This window comes from Neolamprologus multifasciatus, chromosome 15 (assembly GCF_963576455.1).
Source record: "Neolamprologus multifasciatus chromosome 15, fNeoMul1.2, whole genome shotgun sequence".
In the NCBI taxonomy this organism is placed as follows: domain Eukaryota; kingdom Metazoa; phylum Chordata; class Actinopteri; order Cichliformes; family Cichlidae; genus Neolamprologus; species Neolamprologus multifasciatus.
Genome location: NC_140453.1, coordinates 3140436 through 3158716, shown reverse-complemented (window position 1 = coordinate 3158716; position 18281 = coordinate 3140436). Strand labels below are relative to the sequence as shown.

The window sequence follows — 18281 nt, the reverse complement described above, 5'->3', positions numbered from 1 at the left end:
GTGCTTTTATTAATTAAAACACAACATCAGCGGCACTTTTATAGATTCCAGCGTGTCACTGATGACCACACGGACATTAAGCAATGTTATAAAACTTTTTGTTTTATTAAAAGGCCTCGCGTTGGATCTCCGAGCCAGCCCGTGTGCATGCGCGAGCCTCACGCTGGCTCTGTAACCTCATTCTGTCGGCCGGGTGCTGCGCTGACGGGAATGAAAGGACAGCGAATGAGACAGCAGGTTCACAGAAATCGGCAGAGAGACGGATGCGGAGAGAGGCGACGACTGGAATAGTCTGTCACGTAAGAATAGACGGGGAGGCAAAAGTTCAAAAGCGGCCTAGAGACGCACACTTCCCTCGATTTTTCCATCCTGCTGCTCCTCTCTCTGTGCCGTCTCATTCCTGCTGTGTCACAAAGAGGAACAGGACCCACTTCCTCTTTTGTTTGTTCAGGAATGTGGGACGTCCTGACAGGCAGGCTTTTCATTGACAGTGAACAGCTGAGAGTTTCCCCACTGAGGCTCTCTCTCTCTTAACCTGTCCTGCTACATCAGCGAGTTTGTGTTTCTTCTCCATTATCTGTGTTATCAGCCCAGCGGGCCTCACACAGATAGTTTGCTGGAGGAATAGAAGCCACAGATGCTGGCTATACTCCAGGGACACGACATGTGACACAACCCAAGTCACCGCTGGGTCTAATTATGTTTTGTGGGGTATTTTGCAAACTAAAACGGCGAGCCACGGCAATTTTACGTAGATTTATAGTTTAGTTTTAATTTGATGTGGTGAACCTTTATTCACTTTGGCAGCTATGATGATCTCAAAACTGCCGTTTCAGTTTAGCAAGTTTTGACTAGGCAACATGGAGGTGTTTATCTTTACCAGAAAAAGCGCCACTAAGCGAGGGAGAGGTTACAAGAAACCACCTCAGCGTCTTGGAACACAGAAACATGAATCTCAGCGTGGACAAACAGGATATCTGTGACAGAAACATCCTATTCCTGCTTAGACGCCCTTTTTCTGCCACACAGACTTCCACACAATGACTTGAAACGACAGCAGAGAGGAAAAACACCATTGTGTTGCTGGTCCTATGGTTTCCTTTGAAACAAGAAAGGATCTCACACAGAAACAGAGTCGCTGGCTGAGACATACTGAAGAAAAACATGGGAACCATTCAACTTTCCTTAGACGTAACAAACTCTTCTGTATGAAGACTTTGAACTAATGCAGAAAAATAGGCAGAGACTGATTTTTCCCCCATAAAAACTGACCATAAAGGGTGTTTTAGTTCAAAACTACTGCGAGGAGATGAAAATAATCCTTGATCCTTTGCTTTTAAAGTAACTGATCAATCATAACGCAGAAAAAACTGCTTCTGTCACACACGAATGTGGACATGACTAATTTTCTTTAGTATGAAGAAGCACACAAACACACGCTGGTGGCCAACAAAGACGGCTGGCTCTACACTTTCATTGTGAGCTTTTAGGTCATGTCACTCCCTAAGGGCAACGAAAAAGGAAATGAAAACAGAGTGAAAGAGAAAAATCGCTACACGAGAGAGGGGAACAGTTCCCACCGACTGTGGCACCTCATACATTAAAGCGCACATACGTGTAGCAACAGCAGGTGCTAAAGACCCCGGTTTAAACATGCATTTTTATGACTTCTCAGTCAGTTAATTAGGAGTAATTTGAACCTAATTTCAGCCTGAGTGGGTTGGTTTAGTGGATGACTCAGCCGAGTGACTAAACATATTGTACTAAGGCACAGCTTCTCAGGAACAAAACGTTTTACTCAGTAAAGTAGATGCAGGAGATCGGGGCACGCTTCGATATATAGAATACTGGGAAAAACGTTTGAGCCACTCCTTTGTATTTTCTATTTTGTTATGTTTTGAATAGAGTGCAAACATACATGGATATACATGCACATACAGTATATAAAAGGCAAAAAGAGCATTTGTGCAGTTTTGACAGTATCTGCTATGACCTAGGGATGCACCGATACCGATACTGGTATCGGGTATCGGGGCCGATACTGTAAAATGTGTGTGTACTCATACTCGTAAAAGTTAACCGATACCATGAACCGATACCAACTTATTTCATTAATCAGAGGGTGGCTGGTCATTTCTGTTGTAGTTTTTTAGATTGGCCACTAGGGGGACATCCCGCGCTAAACAGGCACAGGGTTAGGCGAGTGAGACTGGTGGCTCCAGATAAAAAAGAGAAACTGGAGGCTGCTGTAGCTAGGCTAAACAAAATGTCAGCAGTGTGGAACAGCCAACTTTAACTCAGGTTTTGGAAAAGCGATGAAAAATGTCAACAGAAAATCCACAGGCAGTTAAAATAACAGAGGCTCTGACTCATTTTATCGCTCTGGATGACCAGCCAATGCCGGTCGTGGAAAGCATAGGATTGCACCGTCTTCTCAGCATACTCGAGCCGCGATATGAAATTGGACACTCTGCAATAATTTAAAAGTTTATTTTATTCTCAAACCTAATTTGTATTTATTTTATTCCAAACAGAAGTGTTTATTTATTATTCTGAAAGCTCGAGACAGTGCCAATAGTTCAGTGATATTTTGTAAAATTACAATGTGGAGACTCCGCAATAATTTAACAGAAGTGCTTATTTTTCACTTGAAATTTTTTTTGTGGTCATTTTTATTACGATTTTATTTTTTATCGGCAGAGAATAAAATAAAACCTGTCTTCCAATTAATTGTATTTGTGTGTGTGTGTGGTAGAAGTATCGGTTTTTGTACTCAGATCCAAGTATCGGTATCGTATCGGTTTGAAAAAATTGGTATCGTTGCATCCCTACTATGACCATCTCTATTCTTCAACACAGTAAGAACCATCTTAGACCAGATTCCTCGTCATTTCTTTTAGTCTTCAGGAATAGTTCTCCAGGTTTCTTGAGGCTGAAAAATGAAGCTGTTCCACATACGAATGCAGATAAATCAGTCTAACTCCAACACCACTGGCTGAAAGGCAGCCCGAACCATGAGATAGCCTCCACCGTGTTTTGAAGATGGTTGTATACAGTCACCATTATCCCGCCCTCCTCACTTCCTCTGTATACACTCAGTTTAGATTCATTACTCCACAAGTCCTGTCCCACTGATTTTCAGTCCAGTTCTCCCAGTTCTCGTCTAATTTGGTGTAATTACCCAACAGCTTTGGCAACACATCAGCATTTTTCTACCCCTGCTTTCCTTAAGAAGGGCGTCTTGACAGCCACCTTTCCAATGAATCCAATTCTGATGATGCTTCGGTGATCTGTAGAGGGACATTTTCTATTTCCTAAGAACATGATGTTCATATATGGGTCGTCTGCTACAGATAGTTTTAAATCCTCACATTTATTTGTTTATCTCTAAGGACTGAGTTACAAATGAAGCGAAAAGCAGCCAATGTCAAAGAAGAAAAAAGAGCAAAAGCCGGGAGAACTATTGCTCAAGATCACTTTAAACAAATAAACAAACATATACAAAGAAATCTGGTTTCCTGGAACCAAAACGTAAAGAAAAGACGGGCGGCACAAGTTTTTTTGCATGACGCTCTAAACCAAAATTCAAAAGTAGTATCTTGACACATCTTAATCTCTGGTGAATCACCAACCTATCTGACTGGTTCTTGCGAGCAGCACACACAGCTGAGTGGGCTGACACGCTGGGCGGTAACGAGCTCTAAATAAATAAATGAAAGAAAACTCATCGCAGAGCTGACGAACTACGTCAGCTAGCGAGCCAGTCGCTAACATGTCAGCTTCTCACTACTGTGGCTTCTCTGCAATGTGCACTTTATCCCCCCTTTGTTCTCAAGCTTGCACACTATTCCACTCAAGCATTTTTACTGAATAAGGAAAATAATCTATCCAAGCTTGCTAATTGCTCGCCAGCCAGCTCATTAACTAAGCTACTAGCAAGACAAAGTCCCCATTGTTTATTCAGAAGCCATGCTTGCAAGTTTCTGCCTTCCTAACGCTCTGCAAACTTTTATGTTTATAGTGAAACAGCAAACTAACATCCTGAATTTTGGACTGTAGGGTTCAAAGGTCAGCTCTGTGAGCCCACCCACTGCAGCAGTGTGACTGGAATAATACGAACTGGTAAAAACAAGCCTTTGGGAAAAGTTTTAATAATCAAGTATACCAGAATTTTGGTATACTTCTGCAGATGTCACCAATGACTGGGCTTTATTCATAATTTCACTGGCCCCAAGCACGCACACATTTACAAAGAAAACACTCGCACTAGGCTGTGTGAAAGTAATGGATTAACCAGCTGCACCTACGTAGCCCAATTAAAAGTATTTACTGAATCAGAGTCTTATTTACTACACGTTTTATTCATCTGTGTTGGTACACAAGTGTCAGAAGATTTTTTGTAGAATGGGAATAATTTATGAGAAGTGAAATCCACAGCACAGCGGAGGCTGCGATACTGCGGATAGATCTTAAAATGTTCCAAGCGGGCAAAAATATGCCGATGACAGCGTAAATTTCTCTCTTTCTTCAACCGAGTCTGAGAAACCTGATCCTCCGGGTTAGCTGGGCCGTAGCCACAGTAACAATTTTCACTAAAACCATCTCCATCTCTAATAACACGTCCTATCATAGCGATCATTCGTGTGCACCTGCATGGTGGTTTGACATCTGCTTTACACCCAGTCCCAAGCCTGGAAAAATGGGAAGAGCGTCCAGTTTAAAGTCTTTAAATCAAATATGTGGATCTAGCCTTAAACATGGCAAAGCTCGGACAGTTTGAGTTATCAAATCAAAACTGGCTCATTAGTAGTGTGGCTACTAAAGGCGAAAAAAATGCAAGTAGCATGTTTACACCTTCAGATTATCTGGGGCTGTTTCAAAACAGAAAACATTTCCTGTCCAGGTGAGAATTTCAGCAGATTATTAGATTGGAAGTCTTGATAAGTGCTGCAAAGAATGCAGCCAATGCAAGTCAAGTTAATTCATCATCAAGGCGTTTGTTTCCCAGAAAAGGAAGGACACATAAACTGATGGTTCCTATCACCGTGTCACGTCTAAAGTTTATCGACTGAAACGGGCTCAGCAGCACTTGCAAAAGTCAGGAAACTGTGGACATCGGGCGTAAACGTCGTTGTGTGCGACAGACTGCTTTTTACAATCCCTGGCAGCTAAAAGGCCGGTGGAATGTGTAAGAGTGTCTAAAGGTCAAAGAAGCACTACTGCAGGGAGGATCCTAATCAGTTCATCTGGACAGCCTTTCCCCCCGACTCGTTTGGTGTGGCTGTGTGAGTTTCAGGCAATCTGTGCGGCACTGTAGGGGAGCCTAAAGCGAGCCCTCTGTGACAGCATCATGTTTCCGGCGGTCTTTGACTGGAACTAAGTTCCAGACCACCAGAAGCGAACGCAAACGTTCAAAGTCTGGAAATAGAAGTCACTGTTTTAGATTAGAAAACTGAGCCGTACTCAAAGCAACCCCCCAATGCTTTTTCTTCTAGGACTTCTAAACAGGAGCCTCACAGTTAACGGCGCACACCCCGTCTCACACACACATTGTCCTTATATCCACAAAAGAAGAAGAGTTGGTAGGGGGAGTAGGGTGGGGTGAATCGGGGTGGGGGTGAGCCATGTGAGTGCACAAGAAATTCAATTAAGCAGACAGCGGGATAGCTCCACAACCCAACCTCCTTTGAGCACAATGTGCCCTCCAACAGTCCCGGCTCCGCTCCCAAGCTTCCCAGCCAACCCCTTACCGCCATTCAGCCACTCCCCCAACGCCACCAAGACCCACTGAGGACCCTTTGCTGGGCTCCCTTTTATGCACCCCCCTACCTCCCCCCACCCTCTTCCCAGTTGTCTCTTTTGCCTCAAAGGAGATGGAAAGCTTTAAGATGTGCAAGAGCCAAGATGGAAAAACTAATTTAATAGTTGACATTAAAAAGTTTAAAGCAACTTAGCTAAAAAAAGAAAGTTGTTAGTTTTAGACACACAAAACAAATCTCTTCTTTTTGTTTCCTGTGTGTGTGTGTCTGGCAAGCTGACAGATGCTGTTCATTTAGCACTTGTGCAGCAATCCTCGAGCTTGTCTCCTGAATGCCCAGGGGAGCCACTGGCATTTGGACAGCATTAAATAAAAAGCCACTCTGCAGACCTCACACCACGTCCAGATCTCGCAAAGATGGCCACTCCACTCGGATTTCAACCGGCCCACTGACTAAATCTGTGCCGGTGAAGAAGCCCGTTCCACTCCCCCTCCCCTCAGCCTCGCTCTGGCACGTAACAGGTAGCCGGGCCGCTACTCGAGCAAGGTTTTAAGAAGTATTTACTCGGGGTGGAAGCGATGAAACACCTGCTCGACCGGCACGCTTCAGGGTAAAGCAATCTAACGTGTGTAAATAACAGCTTCCTATGAGAGTAGCCTTGCTTTTTCCTGACATGTTAGGAAATGTCAATAGCTGTTCTGTTACTTACCAGACTCGCGCTGTTTACAGCACGAGGATAATTTGCGATTCTCGGGGTTGTTTGGGACGACGCAGCGTCAGTCTCATTACAAATGCATAGGTTTTAACAATGAGATAATAAACCTCTCAAATGAGGCGGCCCTTTCCCATGCCAGCGCATTGTTAGAAATGTGTACATCATTGTCAGCGATGAACACACAGAGCCCGAGACTCAGGGGCGCACAATGTCACACACACACTCGCGCATAAAGGCTGAGAGAGGCGCTAAGCTGCCGCAGACACAATGTGGATGTTACATAATAACAGCCGAGCACAGACCGAAATGTTGCGTGTTGTGCGAGTGTACGTGCGTGTGTGTGTTTACGGATTAAGAGCCCCCTCGTGCATGCAACCATTCTTTTATATTGTGTTACCTTCACGGTTTTCTCAGCGCACAAATCCAGGAATGTCCAATGGACAACATGTGACCGGGGTGATCTGATTTGAAGCTGCTCGCTCTGTCCTTGTAAATCGGGGTAAAATAAGGTCCAACCCCCCCAAACACACACACGTGAAACAGACTTTATTCTTCTTGCAAAACAGATCACAGTGTGTTATGAGCCCGTGTGCTTGCTAAACGAGGCTTGGTGTCCTCCTGTTCCATCATGGCTTTTTCATCCCCACTTGCAGCTTTCAGTCGTGTATTTAGGTCTTAAAAACAGGGACATTGACTTCTGGTCCAAAGCCACGCATTTCAAACGGGGGCCCTAAGCAGATACGAGTCCTCTTCCACAGCCAGAGACAACAAAGATAATCAGTGAACAACCCCAAAGAGAAAAAAAATCTGCTTGATCCCCTTTTGAAAGCTATTAAGATAAGTCTCCTTCACTGAGAAGCACAAGTGCAGTGACCTAAATCAGTGCAGACATAAATGACAGGTTGGCGTGGAGGCTGAAAAGGCCACTTAAGAGATGCTGTGTGTTTAATAATCACCCCAATCAAGACTTTACAGTGAGGTTAAGCCAAGACCCCATGAGTGTTAATCCATCCCAACAGTTCTGATCAGCATATGCGGCCACAGCAAGCACATACACGCAGTAACTACACAGTGTCTCTATTAGCAGCAGAGCCCAGGAATACAGGTGTAAGGGCCAATTCCCCATTGTTTAAAGCAGGGGTGTCAAACTCAAATACACAGTGGGCCAAAATTCAAAACTGGAGCAATAAATATCAATAAATTAATATTTATTGAAAAAAAAATCTTCCTCCAGATTTAAGAATGAATCTTTTCTTATGGACTCAAACAAGTTTTGCTGAAAAACTGAATATGGAACAAGCAAAGCTTAATACTAAACAATATATATTAGCTGTATAATACCAGTAGGCCAGCTCTAATAATCATTTGGTATGGCTTTGCGGGCCAAATGTAATTAGGCTGCGGGCCAAATTTGGCCAGCGGGCCAGAGTTTGACACCTATGGTTTTAAGAAAGAATTGGACCAAAGTTTTTATTTAGGAACTTTTAGATTCCGATTAGTCGACGACTGCTCTACTTCCCTACAGAAACCCCATAATGTGGGGCGTGCATGATGACTGTGGCAACCAGGTGTGTTTACAAGTGCATGTACTCACCATTCAGTCCATTGGGGATGCTTCTGTGATGGTGTGGCGCTGATAAGTCATCCATGGATCTTCTTATCGTGGTCCCCATCTTACCGTTCTCTGTGGGCTTGTGCATGTGGTTGTGGTTGTGATTGTGGTGATCGGGGCTACCGGCACTTCCTGTGCTGGACGTGCTACTCCCATCTCCAACATCCCTGACCGTGCTGGTGCCCCCGTTCAGGTTGGTCAAGCTGGACTGACTATCTATAGAGCTCCGGGACCCTGCCCCATTCCTCTCTTCATCCAGCATGAGGATGATCTCCTTCAGTTCAGAGTTCTCCCTCAGCACAGTCTCCTGGTTGGCCTCCAGCTCCTTGAGCTTCATCATGTAGGTGCCCACCTCCTTCCACATGGCGCTGGCTGTGTAGCGGCCGAAACGCTGCCACTCCCGGGACAGCTTCTTGCCCTTCTGTCGGTCGTCGTCCAGGAAGCAGCAGAGTTCCCGGAGCTCGTGGTTGTCATCTTGGAGCTTCTGGTTGATCTCCTTCAGGTTCCGGATTTCATGAAGGTGCACCTGCAGCCGCCGGTTAATGTCCTTCATCATGTTGCCATGCTCGATCATCAAGTTCATTTTCTCGCCGTCAACCCTCCTTAATTTCCTAACCAGCTCGTCTTTGCTGCACCGCAGCAGTTCATCGTCCGTCAGCTGGCTCAGGTCATCCTTCGGCCCCTCGGACGGATTTTTAGCCATGACTGTGGCGGCTGCGAGTCTCAGTTCGTTTATGCAGCTGCTTAAAATTAACTCTCAGAAACTCACTAACCTAACCTCAGTTGCGGAATCGTGTTAAAAAATGAATACATTGTCCAAAAAGGGGGAAAAAATCTGAAAAGTATCGATAATGCCCTGATCTTCAACAGGCCGATAATAAAACTGAAAGAATAAACAACACAAATATGACTGTGATGCTTCCACAACCCGAGCTTTTAAAGAAATGACACCACTGATCTGGTAAAATAAATAAAAATACTCACAGGAACAACAGTTGGTGGTCACAGTCGGTCAGAAACAAACAAGCGATATAAAATCGATTATCAGGGATTTCCGATCACCGAGTCCTGTCGGCAAAAACACAGCGACCCGTAACAGTGTGCACCGTCTCTGCTGGACATCACAACATTCACATGATGGAAAACGTGAAATCCGCCAGCTTCTTCCTTTACGTTAAGGTGAATTCAACCTAATTTCGCGCAAAAACAGCGAATGTTCGAGTAAAACGCGCAACCTATGAGAAAAGTCCTCTTGGACGTGTTTCACCGTCTCCTCGGATAAAAGCGTCTTCAGTGAGGCGGTGTGATAGTGGACGGACGACTCAATCCTTTCCACCCAGCAGCCTCGGAATTATCAGTGGACCCCCCGCCTCTCTCCTCCCTCTTGTCCAAACACTCGGGTTTGAAATCATTCAAGAGGATTCAGCTCGAGACGACCAATCAAGACGTGCGAGAGAAGTGGGCAGCAGGTAGATGAAAAAGTGCGGCGCAGCCTCGCGCAGCTCAGGCTCGGCCTTCTTAAAGGTACAGGACGACGCGCTCGCCGTAAAAACACACTGGAGTCATTAAAGAAGAAAAATCAGACTACGCCTCACGACTTTTATTCTTTATTGTTAAATGAAGCACAGATGTATTGTGTACTTTTAATAGCCGTGATTTCGTTGACAATAGTTGAGCATTGAAAAGCTGGGTTGGTTTACTGAAATGAAGCCCCAAAATATTCATTTAGTTAAAAATCAAAAATACTTTAACCTATGACAGTAGGCTTTAGCTACATGCATATTTGATTAAAGATTAAAAAAATATTACCATCTGTGTTTAAACCAGAGACAACTTCTGGGAGAGTTGTTTTTCTGAACATTGAATTTAAACAGCTTTTTAAAAGTCAGAGATCTCTGCAAGATCTCAGCGCCCCCATGTGGACACTGTCCGTAAAGGCATTAAGACAGCAAATCGGGTACAGAAATATAAAACACGCTTGTTTCCAAATGATTTCCATTTACACACATATTAGTGTTGTAAGCACAAAGAGGTTTGTGGTTATGAAAAAAAAAGTCACTACACACCGCTACATGACGAGTTTGTGCATGATTAAGCAAACAAGTGCAAATGGTATTTAACCCAGCTGTCCCCATCAAAAAAAAACTATATGCTCCATATTGTAATGAAAAAAATAATAATTATCACCATCATTTAATTTCGCTTTACCATGTAATTCATATCTGATACTGTTTTTATTATAACGATTTATTTTTTTAATCAGGAGTAGATAAACACAGTTTTACCTTATAGACCACTATGATTTCTTTTTATGTAAAGTCCTTTAAAATCATTTATTTTTGTAATCCCTGTGACTCAAAGTGCACAACACTCCACTCTTTGGTCTGAGTGTGCCAGCATCCAGGATGTCAAAGGTCTGTCCCGGGACAAGAGTGAAGTCAAACCTCTGGAGCAGTTTGGCCATCACCACTTTAGCCTCCATCTAAAAAACACAACAGCGCCCACAGAGATGAGTCCGTGTGTTTATAGGCGAGTGGGTCTTCATGTTGACTTACACTGTCATCCTCACCTGAGCAAAGTTCTGTCCCAGACACGAGCGAGGACCGAGGGCAAAGGGGTAGTAGCAGTAATAAGGCCTTGTTGAACAGATAAGACAGCCTCAGTTACTGTGAACCATTTCACTCATTTAGTCTGAGATAATAAAGTGTGTGCAAATATTAAACATAATAAAGTCAGCATGGTGAAACAGTGTGTTTCTTACTTGGGAGCATCTGGGTGAAATCTGTCTGGATCAAATCTCAGTGGATCCTTGAAGAATCCCTCCAGTCTCCCACTTACATAGGAGCTGAACTAAATAGGAAAATATTTCACATTTTAACCATAAATGTATTTGTAATTGCTTGAATAAGACCTCATTTTTTTATGTTTTTCTGGCAACTTTGTGACAATTTTGTTTATACATACACCAGTCAAAGGTTTTGACATATCTTCTTATTTTCTTTATTATGGTTTTTCTTTTTTTCATGACTATTTACATTTCAGATTCTCACTGAACACATCAAAACTGAATCAACATATGGCATTATGTAGTAAACAAAAAATGTGAAATAACTCAAAACATGTTTATATTTTAGATTCTTCCAAATAGCCACCCTTTGCACTCTCTCGATGAGCTTCTTGAAGTCATCGCCTGAAATGTTTTTCCAACTGTCTTGAAGGAGTTCCCAGAGATGCTGAGCACTTGTTGACCCTCTTGCCTTCACTCTGCGGTCCATCTCATCCCAAACCATCTCCATTGGTCAGGTGACATCTGGTGCAGCCCTCCATCACTCTCCTTCTTGGTCAAATAGCCCTTACACAGCCTGGAGGTGTGTTTGGGGTTCAGTGTGCCTTCAAGTCTGAATAAATCCCCCACACCATCACACCTCCTCCTCCATGCTTCATGGGGGGAACCATGACGTTTTGTGCATCACACAAAGACACAGCAGGTGGAACCAAAGATCTCAAATTTGCACTTATCAGACCAAAGCACAGATTTCCACTGGTCTAATGTTCATTCGTTGTGTTTCTTGGCCCAAACAAATTTCTTCTGCTTGTTGCTTTTCCTTAGTCATGGTTTCTTAGCAGCTATTTGACCATAAAGGCCTGAACCCTGACAAGGCAGACCTGTGAATTGAAACCACTTCATGTGCCTACATCATGAAGCTCATTGAGAGAAGGCCAAGAGTTTACAGCGCTGTCAACAAAGTTAAGGGACTTGAAGGACTCTATAAAACATATTTAGAGTTATTTATCTTTTTTTCTTCGCTACATAACTCCATATATCTTGCTTCATATATTTGATGTCTTCAGTATGTATTTATCATTTAGACTTACAAACATATTAAAAAGAAAATGACTCACAATAACGCTAAATCCCCCGGGTATGTGGATACCATCAATCACCATGTCTTCAGCAACGTCACGAGACGTGCCTGGAGCTGTGGGGTAAATTCTCAGAGTCTCCTTTAACACCTGAAGGAAGGTTACAATGAGTGGTGCACACTTTGGGTGAGTTATTAAAATAAATAAATGAATAACTAAATTTACATATACCTGTGACAGGTAGACCAGCTCTCCTAAGTCGTCATAGCTTATGTCACGTTTCATCCCAATGACATCATCGACCTCTTTCTTTGCTCTAAAAAATAAAAATACAATTTAGAAAACCAAAATTTCACTTTATATATTACAGTTATAACTGCAGAAATATTACCTAAATCATCTTTAGAGGTTAACACAGGTCGTATGAGTAAATATGTAGAAACAGATATAAAACTACATTTTTTATAGAGAAAAATGCACATCTACCTACATGTCTGTGGGATTCATTTGTATAATAATCTCAGGATTGGGAATATTTTTGATGTTTGATATTTGGATGGATCAAATTAGAAGAAGTTTTCACACAGTGGGTTGACAATCAGATCAGACTGACTGTACAACAAGTGTGTCACGACAAGAAGATTTCTGAAGATCTCACAGACTTTTGTTTGTTTAAGTCATCTTTACTTGTAGGACCTTATAGGTTCAGTCAGCTGATGTTTCAGGTTATATTCATGCAAAAATATAGAAAGTTGGAAACAGAAAGTGTAAATTGTGACGTTCTGTTTGACTTCTTACTTCTCCAATATTTCAGGATGTCTTCCAAGCGCCATGATGCAAAAACCCAGTTGATTGGCTGTTGTTTCTTGGCCTAAAATGTTACCAGTTTGTCAATAATGCGTCAGAATATTACTTCAATCAAGAAGTTGTAATCCTAATTTGTACATCACAACTCTTTGAGTCTTAAAAAGCCTAGTTAACTCAAAATCGATAATATCATTATGTAACAAAACAGATATGTTTATTTTTCTTGATTGATATTTTACTCATTTTCAAATGTTATGGTCCCGGTCACAAATAAAGATTGAAAAGAGTAATAAATATGTATTTATTTTTTATTTTTTTACATGTGAGACAAACAGTAACACAGGAACTAGAGTTGTGTGACACAGTGTGTGTGTGCAGATATTTTGCAGCCCCTCTGGATAAGAAAGGACAGTTTTGTCCATGCTAAGTGAACACGTGTTTGAACAGTGATATCAGGAAGCTCTACAATTAACATTAAACTGCAGCACACAGCTGCAGGATACAAATTCACAGACAACAGTGGCCATATTGTGTAAAACTGAAAATAAAACACACTCTTCAGTGCAGTGAGCTTCGTCTGACGCTACCAAGAAGCTTCCAGCTGCATTTCACACATCAAAGCTGAAACAACAGAGACTCACCTGCAATGAAAAATGTTACAAAATTGTCCAGCATAAATTCTTCATCTTCTTCAGTCATGTTTTCCTCTGAAATGAGCAGAGAATGGACAGATACATCGATATTTAACTTCTCCTGGTTTCCAACATTACTTACAAACCACATGCACCGAACTGAGAAGGCATCAAAAACTGTGGGTCACATTTTTGTTCTATTCACTTTGTCTCATCACAAAGAGAATAAAATATTGCTCTAGTCTAGTCTAATGTGAAATTTGGGAACTCCAACCTTGGCTTGCAGTTTTGATGATTTGTGTCAGGATGTCTTTGGGGACCTCGTCACCGTTTTGCATGGCGGTCTTTCTCTCACTGATCCACTTGGCTCCAGTTGTACGGAGCAGGCGGCACGCTTCCCTCACCTCATTAACGTATTGTCTGTTCTTTGGATTGTACTGGAATGGCAGACTGAAGGGTTTAGCATGTCATTCCGATAACAATGTTGTTGGCAGACATACTGCATAATAACAAACGCTGAAGTAATACCTCAAAAAATATGTCTCTAACATAGGTAACCATTCCTTTCAGACATGTTTCAATGGCTTTAGGGAAAGGTGAACTATTCCTCAAGAGGTCCAAGTCCACCCCAAAGGCAACCTGTTATCAAGATAAGATATGTACAGCAATTCACTCACGCTTAGAACATGATTGTAGCCTTTATAAAAAGTTAGAATAAACATGTTTTTTATTCTTCGGTATTAAGAAAAAAAACAGCATGTTAAGGAAGCTCTAAAAACCTTAGTAATAACATCCAGGGTGACACAGTTGATGAGATGGAGCATATTAGCTTCTGTTTTACTGTCAGCAAGCTCTGCAAGTTTATCCATCAGTTTCTCTGCTGTCTCATTGAAGGTTCCCATCAGACCTCTCAGATACCTGGAAAAAACAAAAGTTTGATACAGAGGAACAGCGACTAAAGGATTAGTCGCTGTTCGTTAGGGCTGCACGATTAATCGTTAGAAAATCGCGATCTCGATTCATACTTATGTGCGATCTCATTTCCAAATGACAACGATTTAAAAAAAAAAAAAAAAAAAAAAAAAAAGACGACAACGACGATTGTACCGCATTTTGATCCGGGACGTAATCTGCATAAAAACAAGCGCTCACTCTTCCTGCTCAACAAATGACAAGGGCGGAGCCTTATACCACGTGATACAGAAGCTGTGCCGTGTGATGCTAAAATTAGCAGGAAAAAACAACGGAGAGCACGTCAGGGATGACGAGAAAGTGACAGGAGAAAATCCGTCCCGATCAACCACCCAAACATCAATAACGGGAACCTTATACAGCGCTTCCCTATACCCGTCGAACTCCCACAGGCACAAATAAATTACGGAGGCTATTACTTATCACCTGACCAAAGATATGGCTCCATCAACACTGTGCAAAACGAGGGATTTAGGAAAATGATCAACACCCTAGACAAACGCTACACAGTGCCGTCCCGCAACTATTTTTCTATTGTTGCACTACCTGCTCTATACACGCAGTGTCGAGCAACGGTGGAGACGGAATTTCAAGCAGTACAACATTTTGCGGCAACCACAAAACGTGAGACATTTGTTGTTTTTATGTTTATTTATTGTTTTTATGTTCAGTCTCAACTGTTACGAAGTTGATGTGCAGTTAATAAGTGCAATAAATATTTATATTGGAAAAGAAAATCGTGAGAGAATCGTGATCTCAATTCTAAGCCAAAAAATCGTGATTCTCATTTTATGCAAAATCGTGCAGCCCTACTGTTCGTTATTATAATTTCATAACTCACAGGCTGCTGAACGCAGGGTCCATGATGCGTCGCTGTTTGTACCACCGCTCATGATCCCGTGCTGTTATCAGACCATCACCTAAAAACCTTGAAGACAGTTAAGACAATGATTTAAATATATATATATATATATATATATATATATATATATATATATATATATATATATATCTGTGTAGTGACTTCCAGAACAAACTAAAAGTCGCTGAGGGGCAAAAGAATCCAAAACTCAGTGACAATAAAGAAATAAAAACATTAAACAAATTATAGCAACACATTCACCCTCTCTCCTGCCAGGCGGGCAGGTGCCTGATACTGGCAATCAACACTGTCCCAACCAACCACAAAAATATTATGCAATGAGTTTCATGATATACACCAACCCTGCAAACATCCCTGTTAAAAATTACGATAGACAGCATGAAAATGTCACCATCATAAATTCGTACATGGCTCCTATTATATGATCACTGAGGTCAGGAGTTAAAATGCTAAGATGTGATGCAAGGAGAGTATCACAACATGGTAATACTATCAAGTTCTATTCATTATGACTAATAAAGTATGTACACATAACTACAATAAAGTGACTCAGATAATCTGATACATCACCTTTGACCAAACAGGTTGAAGAGTCTTTTATAGGTAAACTTCTGTTTAAGGTACTTTGGGGACATCAGGATTTCCTGAAACCAGAAACAAAATGACACAAAAGTCTGACAAAGAAGAAGAAGAAGAGGGCTTTAAATGTGATCAAGTCCCAGTTGGCACTGTTTATTAGCAGGGACCTCTGCCAACAGGATTGATGGGTGCACTTTCACACACAACAGGTTTGTTGCACTGTAGTCATTTTAAACTGAAACAGCAGAGATACACAGGTACTGCTAATCACAATAATTCACAGATTTACAGAAATAGACCCTTTATTAATGACACCTGTGTACTGATGTGAAAACAGTCAGGTGACAAGTGTTTACCTTGGTGGCCTCTGGACAGTACGTACACAGTGAAACGTAGTGAAGCACATTTATCCTGTAAACAGGTCCATACTTCTCGGCCCTGCAGGTGACATCTTAATGAAACATTTTAAAGGCGTATGATATTAATAACGAGATTCTGCAAGCACTGTAATACAAAGAGTACAGTAAGTACTGCAATGTATTTGTTGCATAGGCAGAAATTAACAGGCAATTAGCGGCAAAATATGCTGTAAAAAAGGAAACTGCATTCAGTTCAATACAGCCCGGCTAGCTAGCATTGGCTGGCAGCAGTCCCAAACACTGACCTACATATTGTGTTAGCTTAATGGTTTGACGTGTTGTTTTTTCCGCATAAAACATTGTTTGCGCTAAACTTACCACTCCAGAAATTTGTCGTGTATAATTCCGTCATTTTTCATCGCCTTCAACATCGTTGGTGAGTGTCCGAAGAAAAAACTGAGGAGGAAACAGCGAGTTACTCTCAAGTAATGTCCGCATAACTGCTTCAGCCGACGACTTTTCCTACCTGTCCCTCGGCGGCCCGGGGATGTGGTCATACTTCATATGAATGTATTTAATGTACAAGCAGTAGCCAAGAAACGCAATGACGAGCAGAAAGAAGAGAAACGTAAGTGCCCGAGCAGCCAGGCTCAGAAGCAGGCTGGAAAGTGCCATCCTGGAAAACGTCCCGGAGACGTCCGTGTTAAAGCTGGTTGTCCTTTCAGTTAGAAAGTCCACGGTCAGATAAAAGCAGCGAGCCTGTTATCAGGGACTCTTCAGACTGAAGTAGCCTACGCAGTTCAGCTCATTAAGACGACACTCCATCACAGTATCCCACTTAAACTTCAGGAATATCGATATGTTAGGAAGCAGAAACCATAGTGCTTCCAGTTCAGCTGCTTTAATGTAAATAAAGTAACAAGAGGTTCACTGGAGCTGCAACAAGAAAACCTGAAAGGGAAATGGCTTTTTAGCTGGACCTCTGCAATGCACTCATCGATCCCAGTCCCTTTAAAGATAAGCGTATCGTATTTGATACATGTGGTTTTGTGAGTTTTATTTGTGTGACCTTTATTTACCCTCAAAAAAACGATACAAATTGCATGACAAATTTTTAATGACTAAGTTGCAAAAATATGGCTAATGTAGCTATAAATGTGATACAATTTAAACACACATGCAGATTATAATTTGATACATTTTTTTATACATTTCTAAAGGGTCGACATACACTCCATTATCAGAAAAATAAAGATTTCTGGCAGTTATTTCATGGTTCAGGTTTTAAAGGGCTAGTTTTGCTGGTACCTGTGTCACTGCTGGCAGCATTATATTATGAGCTCCTGATGAGATAATTGACAGATGTTGTCCTGATTCATCCAGAGACCATCAGTGATTTAGAGTCCTTTTCTCTCTCTCTCTCTCTGATATTCACCATGTAAAAGGACATTAAATCTTGTGAACTGTTTGCAACTTATTTACAGAACAGATTTTGAAAAGTGCTCAGTAAATTTTCGCAATTTTTTATTATTACTGCAAAAAACACTTTTTAATGAAACATTTTGTTTTCATATTTTCACTCTATACTGTTTCACTTGTAAGTCACAAGTGATTTGTTGTTCAAAAAGCTGAACACAAATATGATTCTATTTTAAACAGAGTGGTGTTTGATGTACTTCTCACCATCCATCCATTCACTTCCGCTTATCCTTTTCAGGGTCGCAGAGGGCGCTGGAGCCTATTCCAGCTGTCATAGGGTGAGAGGCGGGGTACACCCTGGACAGGGTGTCAGTCTGTCGCAGGGCCAACACACAGGGACAGACAACCAGTCGCACATTCACACCTAGTGGGCATTTGGATTATCCAATTAACCTATCCCCACAAGCTGCATGTCTTTGGACGGTGGGAGGAAGCCGGAGTACCCGGAGGGAACCCACGCAAACACGGGGAGAACATGCAAACTCCACACAGAAAGACCCCGGCCTGATGGTGGAATTGAACTCAGGACCTTCTTGCTGTGCGGCAACAGTGCTAACCACTGTGCCGTACTTTTCACCATGAAGGTTTATTTTTTGTTGATGTCAGTAATGCCATTAACA

At 42.0% G+C, this 18281-nt stretch overlaps 2 protein-coding genes across 6 annotated transcripts in view; both read right to left on the bottom strand.

Annotated features, from left to right (window-relative positions):
• ccdc85cb (coiled-coil domain containing 85C, b) overlaps positions 1-9562 on the bottom strand; it is a 55544-nt gene extending 45982 nt beyond the window's left edge. For all 5 annotated transcript variants that reach the window (XM_085132162.1, XM_085132163.1, XM_085132164.1 and 2 more), the window contains exon 1: positions 8069-9562. In XM_085132162.1, coding sequence (XP_084988288.1) covers positions 8069-8789 — 721 coding nt within the window. In that variant the 5' untranslated portion in view covers positions 8790-9562. The remainder of the gene's footprint in view (positions 1-8068) is intronic.
• Positions 9563-9659: 97 nt separating this feature from the next.
• Positions 9660-17172, bottom strand: LOC146501301 (cholesterol 24-hydroxylase-like). The gene is made up of 15 exons (XM_085132156.1): positions 16709-17172; positions 16561-16638; positions 16180-16261; positions 15815-15888; positions 15203-15289; positions 14169-14307; positions 13918-14028; positions 13664-13826; positions 13399-13464; positions 12749-12821; positions 12182-12266; positions 11990-12100; positions 10848-10936; positions 10656-10722; positions 9660-10568 (listed from the first exon to the last, which is right to left on the bottom strand). The coding sequence occupies exons 1-15, from the start codon at positions 16855-16857 to the stop codon at positions 10416-10418; spliced, it is 1527 nt and encodes a 508-aa protein (XP_084988282.1). The 5' UTR covers positions 16858-17172; the 3' UTR covers positions 9660-10415.
• Positions 17173-18281: the final 1109 nt, after the last annotated feature.